The sequence below is a fragment of the Heptranchias perlo genome, chromosome 8 (assembly GCF_035084215.1).
Source record: "Heptranchias perlo isolate sHepPer1 chromosome 8, sHepPer1.hap1, whole genome shotgun sequence".
In the NCBI taxonomy this organism is placed as follows: Eukaryota; Metazoa; Chordata; class Chondrichthyes; order Hexanchiformes; family Hexanchidae; genus Heptranchias; species Heptranchias perlo.
The window spans coordinates 52,753,372-52,770,290 of NC_090332.1; the positions used below are offsets into that span (position 1 = coordinate 52,753,372).

General features: G+C 40.6%; 1 protein-coding gene across 11 annotated transcripts in view; it reads left to right on the forward strand.

Annotated features, from left to right (window-relative positions):
- LOC137324615 (AT-rich interactive domain-containing protein 1B-like) overlaps positions 1-16,919 on the forward strand; it is a 648,069-nt gene that overhangs the window by 520,913 nt on the left and 110,237 nt on the right. For all 11 annotated transcript variants that reach the window (XM_067989102.1, XM_067989104.1, XM_067989111.1 and 8 more), the window contains one exon: positions 13,638-13,783. In XM_067989102.1, coding sequence (XP_067845203.1) covers positions 13,638-13,783 — 146 coding nt within the window. The remainder of the gene's footprint in view (positions 1-13,637; positions 13,784-16,919) is intronic.

The following is a 16,919-nucleotide window of genomic DNA, read 5'->3' on the forward strand; positions in this document are numbered from 1 at the left end:
CAGGGAGTGATTCTTTCCCTGGTCTATGAAAGCTGCTATATTTCCAACTGAAAACCAAAAAACTTTAAAATTGCTTTAGTGACTATAACCTGATTTGGTTTTAGGAAACAATAAAATTAGACTTTCTCAACAATGACTGCCCTGTCCCTCTTAGTCATGTGGACAAGTTATCATTGAATAGGGGGGAAATGAAGTCCCTGGCTCAAACCACTGTTTGCAATTCTGGAGGTTTAGTATCCTACTCAAATGCGTTTCAGAGAATTGATTTTGTTGCAAGAACACAACCTGCGTTTATGTATACATAAAAATAAAATGGCTTACATGTCTACTTTTTCTCTTGATTGCACTTGGACTGTTGCCTTAAACCTAAAAGGGAAAAGAAATAGGTCATTGGCGTGCATCTGACACTGAAGTGAAGTGAAGCACATTGGTTAGATTTGTGGAAGTGATACAGAATGCATATCATGTGTTTTCTGGTTGGTAAATTTGCTGTGTTGCTGATAGTTCTGGACCTTGGAGCTAAACCCTAGTTAGTCCACATATCTCTCATTATCACTTTATTACAATTCTGTACAAGATTACTTGGAGGAAGGAGGGAACATGAAGTGATCAGGCCGATTCATTTAGTTTTTGTTACTGACATTTTTTTGTGATTGGCTAGCAACAACTTCCATGGCAACATTTACAGACCTTGCAGTGACTGATTTGTCACCATGGCAATTATGGTTAGCCAATCAGAAAATCTGCTGATATGGTGGAAAGACAGGTAAAACCACACATGATAGGAGCTGAATGGGTCATCAGAACTTTTCCTCTGGAATTGCTTCAAAAGCATTTCTTCTGTCATTAAAAAGGCTGAATCAGCTGCCGATTAGTGCAACCATTCCCACTGTCTTTATGCCTGCACCACGCCAGAGTCAACATAACACTCTCGTGTGCGTGTGTTTATGCATGCACGCAGTCAGCAGTGTCCCAAAGACTCCATTTTCCATCTATATCAAAGAAAAATGAGAGTCTTCCACTTGTGCAATTCCAGGCCTTCGAGTTTTCTATGTGTACTCTGTAGAAACTACACAGAGACACTCTGAGTTATAGCCATTTGTTGCCCCTTCCAAACCACGTGTAGCTTTTGGAGCAACTTGGTGTTTGTTAAGAACAGAAATAGTGCAATTTTAATTCTGTCTACTGCTAACCCTGGAGATAGGGTCTCTATTTTCCCTGAACACTCATTTCTCAATTGGATAAACTACTGAGCCTAAGCTTGAAGATAATTTCTTGTTAATGAACCGTTAACTGACGATGTACAGCATTCCCACAGTCAACGGGACTCTTAATATAAATGTCGAAGATACATGGCATCAGATATCCACATTTTTATGGGTTTTATGAGCTACCATTGAGTCTAATGTTAAAATTAAAGGCACAGAGCTGGATCATTTCCTTTTCTGCTATGGAAATTGTGCTCTTTGGGTTTGATTAGGAGTGGCAAGCAGGAAGAAAAGTAAATAAGGGAGAGCATTGCATGGAGGTTGAGAGTACCCATTTGAACATCATTCCCCCAGGATCAATTTATCTATAACGTTAAAAGAGGTGTTAAAAGCTAGCTTTTAGTGCAATTAGGCCCCTGTCTGCTTTTGGAGCTCTTTTTCATTACCATTTAGGATACACCTTAAATGGCAAATCAATTGTGGTTGACTTCACTAAAGTCATAAGGTAACACATATATTTAGAGTGCTCTTCATTTTGTTGGCATATCTCACCCCTATCCCCTTTCAAATAAAAACAGTTTGACTTTCAACTTCCTACTTTCCAAATTTGGCCTGTCACAACAAAACATGAGAGTATCACACTTTCTCCCTCAAAAAAATCTTATCAGAAGCTCCAGTATTAAAAGTTCAAAATTCTCTGTGATAAAATATTGGATCCTAGTTCCTTCTTTCCTAATGGTGCAAAAATGTAAATCAAGTCCTCATAGGGTAAAACCTAAATCAGATAATCGCGAACATAACTGAGATTCCAGGGCTTCTCTTGAGAATCGATTTAGTTGAAATGTACAGTGCATTGGAACAAAAGTGATCACCTCCATCGCCTCTTAATGACTGACAAGGTGAGTTGTATATTCAGACATTTCCACAGGCTGGTATTACCATCTTGTGTTTCTTACCACCTATTGCATCATTAGATACTGTTAAGTAAACAACAGATGCTTTTACACGTGACTGGTTTGAGAAAATGCAGAAATCTTAACTAATTGGGCTTATATAGTGACAGGTGACCATCACTGTAAGTCACCTAACATAAAGTGGGCTATCTTAGGATATTTATTGTCCAATTGAGTGCATCAATTCACATTTTTATGGAAGTAATAGAAGAAAGTGTGTGGTGAAAGCTTATGGTTTTTAATTCAATCATTTGGCAATCCAAGTTGCCATTAATAGGTTTAGAAAACTAGATGGACTTCTGATGAGTAAAACTGTCTTGAAACTAAACAGTTGTAAAGTATCATACTCTTAACCCTCCAAATCCCCATCAGCAGCAGCAGTAAAATGTAGCCAGAATGATAATGTGTTAAATTGTATTCTTCACAGTTTTAATTGTTTTATTTGTGTGTGATTTAAAATAAAAATTGTTCCTGCTGTGGATTGTTAGCATCCAGACCACATGAAAAACCCTGATGTTTTCTTTAAAGCTGATGATAGAGATTGGTCTCCCTCTGTACAGCATTGTTAAACCTGTTTCTGAAGCAACTCCATACATCTGAATAGGATGTAGGATTATAAACGGCATTATGATGGGCAAATAGCTGGAAAATACATGGGAAAAAGATACATATTTGGATATAAATGCAAGTTCGTTAGTACTTTTTAAATTAAAAATACGTGCATTTAGAATATTATTCTATTCTGACAGCCAACAACAGTATGTCCAGCGGTGCCAACCGTTTGCAAAATCCTTGAAGTGAACAGGTGGACACCTACTCCATGGTCACCCGGGCACGTACAGGTCCTCGGACGAGGGGAAAACACCCAGAGGACCCCAACGCCATCGACTTTATACATCCTGGACCTCTGGGTTCATACTTTCTTCCACTAAATAAGCAGCTGCTCTGACTGGTTCAAAGCAGGAGCCACATTAATATTTTAAGAAGTTTACACATATTCACCTTATTTTGCCAGTTGTCACGTTGGCATAATTATTCCATCTTCTAGGCGTCAGTGGATTTAGCACTGAGTAAATTTTAGGAAGCTCAATGGCAACATCAGTATAATCATGTGAGCTTAACCAAGTATGCCATCTTTAGCTGGACACAGCCAAAATGCTTTATGTCAGCTTTTGATGTAATTTCCAGAAGTATATGTTGTGAGCTGCCTCATGTTTATTGCTTTGTTGTGTTGATGTTTGGAAGGATGTGGGTTCTCACCCTGCAGGCTGAGCACCTGATCTCAGCCGGATGTTATGGGTCAGAAGCTTTTCTCCCAAAGGCGGGGAAGATCCGAGGACGAGTCATCAAGTGCTAATTTCATGTGGCTCATCAAAAGAAACTTTAGAACAGGTTTTTGCCCTGCACTCCTCATGGGGAGTTTTTCTACTTCCTACACCAGCTATCCTCTGAGAGTTCCATCTTCGTCCTAATTTGTACCAAACTGGGGAGTTTTGTGCTTTGAAGCAGTGCCTTTTTGTAACTGGATTAAGATTGCCCAAATACCACTTTTGGAGGACCCTACAGGTGGCATGGAGCTAAGGAGGGGGAGAAATTAATGTCATAAATTAGAGGGAATGTTTAAGTATGGTGCACAGTCTTGTGTTGCAGGCCAGAAATTCCATTATGGAAATGATGGCTCATTCAGAAGTATCAAAGTTAGCTTGAGTCTTGAACTTAACAAAAATTAGAGTGCATGGAATTGGAGGCAACCTTTTGGCTTGGATAGGGAATACAAGGTAGGAGACAGAGTAGGGATAATGGGTATGTACTCAAATTGGCAGGATATGACTAGTGGTGTTCCCCAGGGATCTGTACTGGGGCCTCAGCTTTTCACTATATTTATAAATGATTTGAATGAAGGAATAAAAAACCGTATTTCTAAATTTGCTGATGACGCTGAGTTAGGTCGCACAGTAAATAGTGTAGATGGGAGCAGAAAGTTGCAAAGGAACATTGATAAATTAAGTGAGTGGGCAAAATTGTGGCAGGTGGAGTTTAATGTAGGAAAGTGTAGGGTCATCCACTTTGTATCTAAGAAAGATAGATCAGAGTTTTTTTTAAATGGCAAGTAGCTAGGAACTGTGGATGAGCAGAGAGATTTAGGGGTCCAAGTACAGAAATCACTAAAAGCTAGTGGACAGGCACAAAAAATAATTGAAAAGGCTAATGGAATGTTGGCCTTTATCTCAAAAGGGCTGGAATACAAAGAGGTGGAAGTTATATTACAGCTGTACAGAGCTCTGATTAGACCCATCTGGAGTACTGCATTCAGTTCTGAGCACCCCACCGCAGGAAGGATATATTGGCCTTGGAGGGGTGCAGGGCAGAAAATGGATAAGTTATGAGGACAGGCTGCATAGACTAGGTTTGTATAGAATCATAGAAAGGTTACAGCATGAAAGGAGGCCATTCGGCCCATCGAGACCGTGCCAGCTCTATGCAAGAGCAATCCAGCTAGTCCCACTCCACCACCCTATCACCTTGGCCCTGCAAATTTTTTCCTTTCAAGTACTTATCCAGTTCCCTTTTGAAGGCCATGATTGAATCTGCCTCTACCACCCACCCTGGCAGTGCATTCCAGATCATAACCACTCGCTGCTTAAAAAAGTTTTTCTTCATGTCACCTTTGGTTCTTTTACCAATCACTTTAAATCTTTGTCCTCTGGTTCTTGACCCGTCTGCCAATGGGAACAGTTTCTCTCTATCTACTCTGTCTAGACCCTTCATGATTTTGAATACCTCTATCAAATCTTCTCTCAATCTTCTCTGTTCCAAGGAGAACAACCCCAACTTCTCCAGTCTATCCATGTAATTAAAGTCCCTCATCCCTAGAATCATTCTAGTAAATCCTCTCTAAGGCCTTCACATCTTTCCTGAAGTGCGGTGTCCAGAACTGGATACAATACTCCAGTTGTGGTGGAACCAATGTTTTATAAAGGTTCATCATGACTTCCTTGCTTTTGTGCTCTATGCCTCTATTTATAAAGCCCAGGATTCCGTATGCTTTCTCAACCTGCCCTGCCACCTTCAACGATTTGTGCACATATACCCCCAGATCTCTCTGTTCCTGTACCCCTTTTAGAATTGTGCACTCTAGTTTATATTGCCTCTCCTCATTCTTCCTACCGAAATGTATCATTTCGCATTTTTCTGTATTAAATTTCAAATGCTACATGAACGCCCATTTCACCAGCCCGTCTATATCCTCTTGAAGTCTATCACTATGCTCCTCACTGTTCACTACACTTCCAAGTTTTGTGTCATCTGCAGATTTGGAAATTGTGCCCTATACACCCAAGTCCAAGTCATTAATATATATCAAGAAAAGCAATGGTCCTAGTAACGATCCCTGGGGAACACCACAGTCCGAAAAATAACCATTTATCACTACTCTCTGCTTCCTGTTACTTAGCCAGTTTTGTATTCATGCTGCTACTGCCCCATGGACTTCAATCTTGATGACAAGCCTATTATGCGGCACTTTATCAAACACCTTTTGAAAGTCCATATACACCACATCAACTGCATTGCCCTCATCTACACTCTCTAACTAACTTGAGAGATTTTACAACACCAAGTTATAGTCCAGCAATTTTATTTTAAATTCACAAGCTTTCGGAGATTTCCTCCTTCCTCAGGCAAATGTTTCAAGAGCTCCTTGAAGCCTACGCATTTATACATATAGAACAATACATGGTGTTTACAGACTGCCCCTGCAACTGCCCGTTGCCAAGGCAATCACCGTGTTCAGACAGAGAGGTGTCACCTGCAGAACCCCCGAATACACATTCAACAAAAAAACAAACAGGGAAAAAAAAAGAGAAAAAAAACAACAGAGAGAGGCAGAAACATCCGGAAGGCAGAGAGAGCCAGCAAATGACCCATTATATTAAAAACAGATAACATTTGTTCGCTGGTGGGGTAACGTGTAGCGTGACATGAACCCAAGATCCCGGTTGAGGCCGTCCTCATGGGTGCGGAACTTGGCTATCAATTTCTGCTCGACGATTTTGCGTTGTCGTGTGTCTCGAAGGCCGCCTTGGAGTACGCTTACCCGAAGGTCGGTGGATGAATGTCCATGACTGCTGAAGTGTTCCCCGACTGGGAGGGAACCCTCCTGTTTGGCGATTGTTGCGCGGTGTCCGTTCATCCGTTGTCGCAGCGTCTGCATGGTCTCGCCAATGTACCATGCTCTGGGGCATCCTTTCCTGCAACGTATGAGGTAGACAACGTTGGCCGAGTCACAGGAGTATGAACCATGCACCTGGTGGGTGGTGTCCTCTCGTGTGATGGTGGTATCTGTGTCGATGATCTGGCATGTCTTGCAGAGGTTACCGTGGCAGGGTTGTGTGGCGTCGTGGACGCTGTTCTCTTGAAAGCTAGGTAGTTTGCTGCGAACGATGGTCTGTTTGAGGTTGGGTGGCTGTTTAAAGGCGAGTAGTGGAGGTGTGGGGATGGCCATAGCGAGGTGTTTGTCCTCATTGATGACATGTTGAAGGCTGCGGAGAACATGGCGTAGTTTCTCCGCTCCGGGGAAGTACTGGACGACAAAGGGTACTCTGTTGGTTGCGTCCCGTGTTAGTCTCCTGAGGAGGTCTATGCGATTTTTTGCTGTGGCCCGTCGGAACTGTCGATCGATGAGTCGAGCGTCATATCCCGTTCTTACTAGGGATATGACGCTCGACTCATCGATCGACAGTTCCGACGGGCCACAGCAAAAAATCGCATAGACCTCCTCAGGAGACCAACACGGGACGCAACCAACAGAGTACCCTTTGTCGTCCAGTACTTCCCCGGAGCGGAGAAACTACGCCATGTTCTCCGCAGCCTTCAACATGTCATCAATGAGGACAAACACCTCGCTATGGCCATCCCCACACCTCCACTACTCGCCTTTAAACAGCCACCCAACCTCAAACAGACCATCGTTCGCAGCAAACTACCTAGCTTTCAAGAGAACAGCGTCCACGACGCCACACAACCCTGCCACGGTAACCTCTGCAAGACATGCCAGATCATCGACACAGATACCACCATCACACGAGAGGACACCACCCACCAGGTGCATGGTTCATACTCCTGTGACTCGGCCAACGTTGTCTACCTCATATGTTGCAGGAAAGGATGCCCCAGAGCATGGTACATTGGCGAGACCATGCAGACGCTGCGACAACGGATGAACGGACACCGCGCAACAATCGCCAAACAGGAGGGTTCCCTCCCAGTCGGGGAACACTTCAGCAGTCATGGACATTCATCCACCGACCTTCGGGTAAGCGTACTCCAAGGCGGCCTTCGAGACACACGACAACGCAAAATCGTCGAGCAGAAATTGATAGCCAAGTTCCGCACCCATGAGGACGGCCTCAACCGGGATCTTGGGTTCATGTCACGCTACACGTTACCCCACCAGCGAACAAATGTTATCTGTTTTTAATATAATGGGTCATTTGCTGGCTCTCTCTGCCTTCCGGATGTTTCTGCCTCTCTCTGTTGTTTTTTTTCTCTTTTTTTTTCCCTGTTTGTTTTTTTGTTGAATGTGTATTCGGGGGTTCTGCAGGTGACACCTCTCTGTCTGAACACGGTGATTGCCTTGGCAACGGGCAGTTGCAGGGGCAGTCTGTAAACACCATGTATTGTTCTATATGTATAAATGCGTAGGCTTCAAGGAGCTCTTGAAACATTTGCCTGAGGAAGGAGGAAATCTCCGAAAGCTTGTGAATTTAAAATAAAATTGCTGGACTATAACTTGGTGTTGTAAAATTGTTTACAATTGTCAACCCCAGTCCATCACCGGCATCTCCACATCATAACTTGAGAGAGTTTTTTGATGAGGTAATAAACACGATTTGCCTTTAACATAACATAACGTGGCTGGCTTGCTGAAATCCATATTCCCTTGATTATAGAAGATTAAGGGGTGATCTAATTGAGGTGTTTAAGATGATTAAAGGGTTTGACACAGTTGGTAGAGATAAACTATTTCCTCTGATGTGGGTGTCCCGAACAAGGGTGCATAACCTTAAAATTAGAGCTCAGCCATTCAGGGGTGATGTCTGAAAGCACTTCTTCATAGTAGTGGAAATCTGGAACACTCTTCCCCCAAAAAGCTGTTGAGGCTAGACCAGTTGAAAATTTCAAAACTGAGATTGATAGATTTTTGTTAGGCAAGGGTATTAAGGGTTTCGGAACCAAGGCAGGTAGATGGAGTTAAGCCACAGATCTAATTGAATGGCGGAACAGGCTTGAGGGGCTGAATGGCCTACTCCTGTTCCTAGGTGTCCTCCTCATAGAAAAGCTCATATGTGAAGATAACTTTTTATAACTTTCCCACAATGTAAAAATTATTGCAGACTACCTTACCTGATGTCATATTTGGCAATCCTTCGCTGGCCACTGGTTTGTAAACTTGAAATTCTGGCAACAGTGCATTTTAAATTGTGATCTCCCAACAGGAAGGATCTGGAGGTGAGCCCAGTACTTCTGGTGTGACTTGCTGCGTCTTGGAGTGTTTGAATGTGGGTTCACAATTCCCCATGCAGTGTGATCTTAATCTTCAGCAGCCCTGCTGGAGGAGGTGTGAAACTTCTGCTAAAGGAAAGTGAGAAAATTGAAACATGCGTCAACCCACACTGCTGTTCTGCACCTCTGAATAATATTGCAAACAGCCATGGTGACTTTTTTTGTTGATCCTATTCACTTTTTAATAATGAAATTAATGTATAATGATGTAAATAATTTTTAAATTCAGCTTTGTTTGGTTAGAGAAGGGTGGCACTGATGGAAATAAGAGAAAATTCTCTTACAAAAGTGGGATGAGGGAGCAGGAGGAGAGGGTGCAAGACTGAGACTAAAGGTATTAATTCCCCTTCTGTTCATTTTAAGATTTGTTTTTTATAGAAAGCTGGGGTTTTATTTTGCTCAAGGTGAGCCGCAACAGCGCAAGGTGAATGCCCACTTTTAATTTGGGCAATCTGTGTAAACAGACTTCTGGATTTGGGTTCCATGGCCAAATACAGAGTGAAATGCCCTCAACTATGACCCAACTATATGTGCCTTTACCCCAACCTCCAGTGAGTGAGTACCAGTGCTGTTTTTTTACTTCCCACACCAGCCGTGCCTATGACTTCTGTGTGGTCCACTTCAGTACCAAACTGTGGGACTATGCCCAACCGTAATTAGATCAAGATTACCAAAGCTCTCATTCTATGTAGGACTTTATAGATGGCAGAAAGACTATAACATCATTCAGCTGCGCTGGGTTGAAATCAAATCATAGAGATCAAGGATACTATTTTTCCTATATCTATTGCCTTTCCCTAATTGCCGTGAGACGGTGCTAGTTGAACTGCTAATGTCCTTGTGCTGATATTGCTCACACCATGGTACTAAATTCCAAGAGTTTGACTAACCCACTAGACTAAGTAACATCTTGGTAATCTGAAAGTTGTAATATTTTCTGTTAAAATGCATCATACTTTATGGAAGCTAAGCACAGTTGTGCCTTAGACTCTACACCTTGTTGTTACAAATTTGCCATAGATACTTTCTCAGGTTCAGTGGCATCAGTTGCTCCTGTAATAGTTTGAGTATCTTACTTTTATGGGAGTTGCTGCTTGCTACCCTATATCTACTTGAATGATAGCATAACGCAGGGATGTAACAATAATACTCCATGAACTGTATATTTGAGTCTTTTAAATGTGTATTTCTTCAATATCTCTAAAGGCAGATCTTGCAAACACTTGGTGTGATGAGTCTTTAATTGCTTCATTTCACATCGCAACAGTTGTGATTGGTTTCACTTATTTCAATTTTCATGTAATAATGTAAAATAGTGAAAACAGCACACTTCCACATCAGTGGACATTCTTAATTAACTTAAACAAAATAGCTCCTTTGCATTCTGGCCTACATCCTTGGGCAAAACCACTTCTCCTGCAGTCTCCTGTGTTTTTCTGAGCATGCCTTTTCTAGGGCCTCTCACTTCACAGACACGGATTAAAAGGTTTCCAACACAGTTGGTGTGAAGTGTTTTTTTCAATTACTCAGACAAGCCAATGAATTGATTATCGTTTACACTCTGGGGAAAACAACTTCCATTCAGCATAATAACCATCTTTTGCCTTGTTTTTTTTTAAAGTTTGCTTAAAAAATAAAACTAACTTATTTCCATTCTTTCTGTGGAAAAAGGACAAAAAATCCTGCAATATGATAGTTGTACTCCTGTAATTGTGTCATTCTTTCCTCAAAATGTTATGCTTATTTATTAAGAATACGCACTTATATGAGTATATGTAATGCATGCAGGAATACAAAAGCTTAGTTATTTGCAAACCAAGCTGGGTTTTGTTTACAGGAATGGAACACTTTTGAGTGTTTGAGTCTAGTGCAAGGTTCAGATTGATGTCTGCAGTGAAGGGAATAGGGTGGGGACAGCAAAACTATATCCACAGCAGAAAATTACTCTCGTCATTATACACAAAAGAGACTTCTATGGAAATGAATGAGGCAACAATTTATATTTTTCAACCGTTCTACACTTCAAAACACTCGCAGATATGCACATAAGTGACACAAAATGTGCTTCACCTGATTGTTCTAATCTACAAAGCATAGCTTTTAAAAAGTAAGTTTTCTCCCCCAATCCAACATATTGTCTATAGTGTTTCAGGATTAACCTGTATCTACATTGCTGTAACTTTGAATGGTATTGTTAGCAAAACCTGCCTTTGATTTATTTTGGAAGTCTGGTGGTAAAACATGAAAAAATGTATTATGGAACAACATTGTTTCACATTTTCTTAATACTAATTTTTCCTATTTTTGTTCTCTTAGCCTTTGTGTGTTTCAACAAAAATTATTGCGTTTCACCAAGATGTGACAACACTTGTAACCATATAGAGTTTTGACAATAATATGGAGACATTATTTCAATGACCAAGAGGTCAATCTGTGGAACAGGCTCCCTAGGGAGACAATGGAAGCAGATAGTATTGATTCATTCAAATGCAAATTAGATGGATTTCTTTCAGCAAATAATATTTTGGGGTACAGTATATGAATAATTTGAGACATGACGTATGGTAAGAATAGCAAGCTTGGGAGGAACAGATGACTTTGGGCCTATGGCTCCAAAGTTTTCTATCACTGTAGTTTTCCTCACCTCATGCCTAGTTCTATTGTAGATTAATTGATAGAGATTGGTTGCCATAATTAGTCAACAACTTCATTATTGTTGTATCATGCAGCTACCAGGACGGTAGAAGGTAGATGGACCTTAGTCTTTTCCCGTCTAACAAATCCCTGTATTCCTATGGGGAAAGACTGAGTAAAATATGGATTCACTTATTTTCAACTGTGCCAACCACAGAATGGTTCAACTCTAATAGATATCATTTTCTCCCCTATTGCCGTTCTTTATAAGTGACCTAGACAGTGAGTCTTGACAGGCTATTCTTCTTTGAAGGGCATCACAGCTGAACTTAATCCTGTCCATGCCCAACATTTGTTAAATCATTTTCATTCACTCTCATACACTCAAACTTTTCTGGAGGAATCATTGGGCAGCAATGAGAAGCTGATTTTTTTCCCTTCCTAGTCCAGGTGTGCTGAGGTCAATTGTAGCATCCCAACTACTGTGCTGACTGACATCAGCAACCTCAGCACAGACCAAGAATCAAGCTTGGGACCTTCTGGCCTGTGTGGCCTAGTAATACATTGGGCAGTGCCAGTTGGGCCACGTATTTAACTACATTGGTACAGTCTAGGGAACAAGGAGAGTTTTGAGGGATTGAAGAAGAGTGGTTGCTTCACAGGCATGGTGTAGGAGGATTAGTTACTGGACTTGTGAGCTTTGAGTAGAGAAATATTTGGCTTTTATCCATACTTCCAAAAACAACCCAGAAAAGGAAAACTTAAAATTCATATCTTCTGTCTGCTCCATCTTTAGAAACCTGCTTAAAATAAAAGTAGCTGCTCTTGTGTAAATAAAGAATTCAGTAATTGGAGTGAGCCTTGGGCAGCAAGGTGTTCCTTAACTAGAAGCTACCAAGAAATAAAAGATAGAACACGTCTGCCATCTTGAGATCTTAGCAGTACAGGCTGAAACACTCATTGATGTGTTCACCTTTGTTCGTTATGACTGAATATTTTACAACAATTGATGCTGGTTTGAGAATCTACATTTATGGAGCTGCTGGATTACTCTTAAAATCTTTGCTCAAGATGAGCAGATAAAGGCATTTCTTGGGTAATAAATGACAGATTTTAGTGCCCAAGTCATATGCACAAAAGAGTACAGGTGTCAGTGTTTTATCTTGTACAGTGGAACACTCCTAATCCAAACCATTCGGGACCAAACAAAATTTGGACCAGCAGTTTGTTCAGACTAACGATTCCTGATATGGAATTTCATTTATGGGATAATGTTGGTTTTGAAGAAAACATAGTAGTGTGAACAGCTGTTTTAAGTTTTAAATTGGAAGCACTGACATTATAGTATCACTGCTTAAAATCAGCAAAGGGAGTCAGACCTAGTGTATCGAGAGGGAAAGTTGGTATTTGAATATTGAAGAGTTGAAGGAGTAGAGCAGAGCAACAGCTGACAGCAGTGTGCTCCATTCCTCTAACACTGTTGTGTTAATGGCATTTCTCTTTCCTGATTTCATTCCAACCCCTGTTGCTGATTTTAATTCTGATTATTAAACTTGGAGAGATTTCTTGGTGAATCATTGGGCATCGCAGCAGTCACACTCCCAATATGGCTTTTCCTCAGCTAAATGTGTAGGTCCTGTTCTAAGTTCTAGAGGAATTTTACTTATAAATGGTTATTGTACATTTTACAACTATAAAATAAACTAAATATGACAAAAGACTGCACCAATGCTCTGTAACAATAGCAAGCAATGATCCGTTTGGGTGACTGACTACTGGCGTTTGGATTATCAATGTTCTATGTACCTTAGGGAATACTTTCACATGGATATTCATGCATATAAACAACATTACAATACCATATGTTGGGACATAAATGGAAAATGGCTCCTAAACAATCAAACCCATGCAGTTTGTGATGGTTCCGGTAATTCTGTGGTGTAAATGTGTCTGAAAACTGCCACTAGTATTATGAGTGATGTGTAGTAGGCTTAATGGCAATCAATTTATTTGAACTAATGCTGTCCCGATGTTGTGCTTGCTGTTGCTTAACACTTGACCTTTTTTCATTCTTTCTCTTTCTCCTTGCCCTTCTTTGGTGTTCCACACAGTGTTGCTTTTAATCCAGCATCTGTCTCCAGTCCTGGAGACCTCCCCCCATAACTGATCACAGAGCATGCTGTTGCTGTCAAGTATCTACCTGTGTCATTTGTTTTACACTCTTAGTTGTTTGTGTAAACATGATACATATTTACTATGTACAATGTCTCTTTTTCAGGCAAGCTGGATACACTGGCATGAACCAAAGTGGTATGATGGGCTCTAGCTCCCCCTATAGCCAGTCTATGAACAACAGCTCTGTAATGATGAACCCTCAGACTACTACTTACAACATGGCATCTAACATGGTGAACAGCTCTTCAGGTAATGTACTTTTAAAGTGGGGAGAATTATATTTTTGAAAAAAATATCAGTGCTTCTTTTATTTTAAAAAGAGATACTTTGTTTTATGGAGGCATAATAAAGTAAATGTTTTACCAATCTTTCTGTATTCTGACAATTCACTGATGTCCTTAGAGTATGGTAGGTAGCAAATCAACTGCATACACAAGAGATTTCTTTCATAATTAAAGAAAAGGGCACAGAAAATGAGCTTATGTGAAGACTCCAAAGGTTAGCAAATTTGCTACTTTATTGTGTCAGCAAACTTAATTTTATTTACCCAACAATATGAGAATTGTTTATTTGCCTCCTTTTTTCTGCAGATTTTTATCCCTTTCCCTTTGGAAGGCATTAATTCCTTGCTTGGAGTATGATTCCACAGATATTGGTCAGTCTGGCTCCTAGCCCAAGGGCCAGTTTTCATGTGTGAGTCAGGACAGTAAATGTTGGCACACTGTGTACCACAGCTAAGCACAAACCTGTCATCACCCAATGTTCACATGTGCACTAGATAGTGATTAGGAACGCAAAACCTGGCCAACTTTTTTTTCCCCCGTCCTTACTCAGGGTCAGGGGCATTGAGGCCAATTGTAAGATCTTTGCCAGTGCTCTGGCTGAGATCAATTAACTCAGCACAAACTAGAGATCGAACCTGGGACTTCACTGGTCCGTATGGTTCAGTTTAACCAGCTAAGCAAGAATTGGCTCTATTTAGTTCCTTCTATAACCACTCTTTCCCTCTCGGTTCAGCAATGCTTTCCAGTCTCTTTAGAAGGAGCTATGATGGATCTCTTAAGGACACCAGCTTCCAATAATAGTACCCCCTCAAAGGAACCAGGAAAGTACTATGTGTTAAAATTGGATAGCCATATGGTGAAGGATATTAATACTAGAGCCTGGTCTTTAGTTGCTTCCAAGCCTTTATTCACAGAGATTCCCCTGACACACACACCACACCCTAGATAAGCTCTCCTATAAAAAGGATACAAGAGAGTCTCCAATTGATACCCACCACCTGAATACAATTAACACTCATTGATATAAATCATACAATTAACACTAGATGTGGTGTACTTCAGTCTCTTATGCAAACACCATAATAACCATATACATTGTAAAATGATTCAGTGCATTAAATGAAGGTATTAAGCAGCTTGCAGGCATGGATGCTAGAGAAGAGACCTGATAATGGTGAGACTTTCCATGCAAGTCTGCATCTTACTGAGGTTGTCAGGCTGTAGTTAGAATGCTGAATGGGATATAAGCATCAGATTTTACGATCAGGCCATGGTTCTCTGCAGACATGCCTGGCTTAAAACATCGAGAGTGGAACTGGTTTTACCCACCATGAGGAATATTCTGGATCCCTGAACTAAGAACCATCCAGTAAAGGTGTGGGCAGTTAAACCATGGCAAGGCAGGGTGACATTCATGATTATAAATGTGACATGTCAGCAGGTTTAAACAACATCACCTAGGTAACACAACAATAAGATAGCTACAAAAAATATTCTGAAGTTAATGTCATCTCAACCTCTGATAGACGCCAGACTTCTAGGGATTCCAGTCCTAAAAGTGGATACAAAATTTTAAATGGCTAGTAGGAAGTCCTATGGTTCCAAGGTACAAGAATATGCTAGCAGTAAAGGGTGCAGTCCTTTAGTCCAGCCTTAGTCCCCAGGGTCTCTATACTGTATATCAGAGCAACACACCTGCACCTGTGGGAACTGTACATCTACCCACTATCAGACAATAGGCTGGTAAGAGCAGTCTTTCAGGAAGGAGCCATGAGAACTGTCTGGCAGACAGTTAACAGTTTGGATTACTGTGAAACCTGGAGAAATCCCATATGGAAGCTTCCCAAGGCATTGTCTTCACAGGAGCCTTATTCCAGGGCTACTCTGCATATCAAAGGAGCCTGCATTGTGCAGTTGACTAATGTACTGATAAACACTTGACTTTTGACTGGTAAATTAAAGACTTCATTAAATTTTAAATTTCTAAATTACTTTCTCCTCAAACGGAATATTTATAAAATGAAAATAGCTTAGTAGGAACCTTCTGTCTGTTTGTATCCTAATTTATGTATGTTTACATTATGCACATATAAAGTGCAATGTAGAATGAAAATCTCTTAAGGATTGTCGGTCCCTAGCAATTTGTCCCCTGGGATTACTACTTATATCCATGACACGCAAAGGATATTTAAACTGAAAAATGAGGAATTCTATTCCTCAAGGTTGAGTAATCTTCCTGAATAACACCTTGTCACTTCAGGATCTTAAAGCCATTCTGGAAGTTCAAACATGATGAATGACATGCTCTCATCAGACTGTTTTGGATAGTAAATGAATTGGAAGCCATATGTTATACTTGTGTGTTTGTGTAACATATTTGTGTAACACGCTCATAAATACAGACTTGTGACTTAATAGCATTTACAGCACCTTATCCTGTTAAAACATCGCAAAACGTCATCACTTACTCTTTAAAGTGGAAAGCACATATAAAGCAGACAAGTACAGCAGCTATTTACACCAAAACATCCTACAATCAACCATCAGATGAATAATTTCATTTTAGGAATTAGTTGAGGTAAGAATGTTGGGCAGGACACCAAAAACTACCTGCTCCTCGTGGATAATTGCATGAGATCTTTAGTGTCCACATGAACCACTAGAACAGGTAAACGGAACATCAGTTTAGTCTCATCTAAGGAATGGCACCCCCAGTAATGTAGCAGTCCCTCAGTACTTCACTGGAATCTCAGCCTAGATTATACACTCATGCCCTATTTTGGGACTAGAACCTATAACTGACCCAAAGGTGAGAGTGCTAGCAAATGAACCAAGCCTTCACTGGATGACTTAGACTCCATGGATTTTGATCAAATTTGTTAATTACTTCCTCTGGTCACATTAAATTAAAATGAAATGTAGGCCAGATTTCTGTTTGTGTGTGAATACTAATTTAATTTCCTAGATGCTGCATTAAATTAGGGCCATTCCAAACATACCAGAATGTTTAATATTTTTCCTTGTCACATTTTGACTTTTTAAACAATGGCCACAACCTTCTCCAGCAACACCTTTTATGAAGGGAGAGCTGTGTGAGTCTT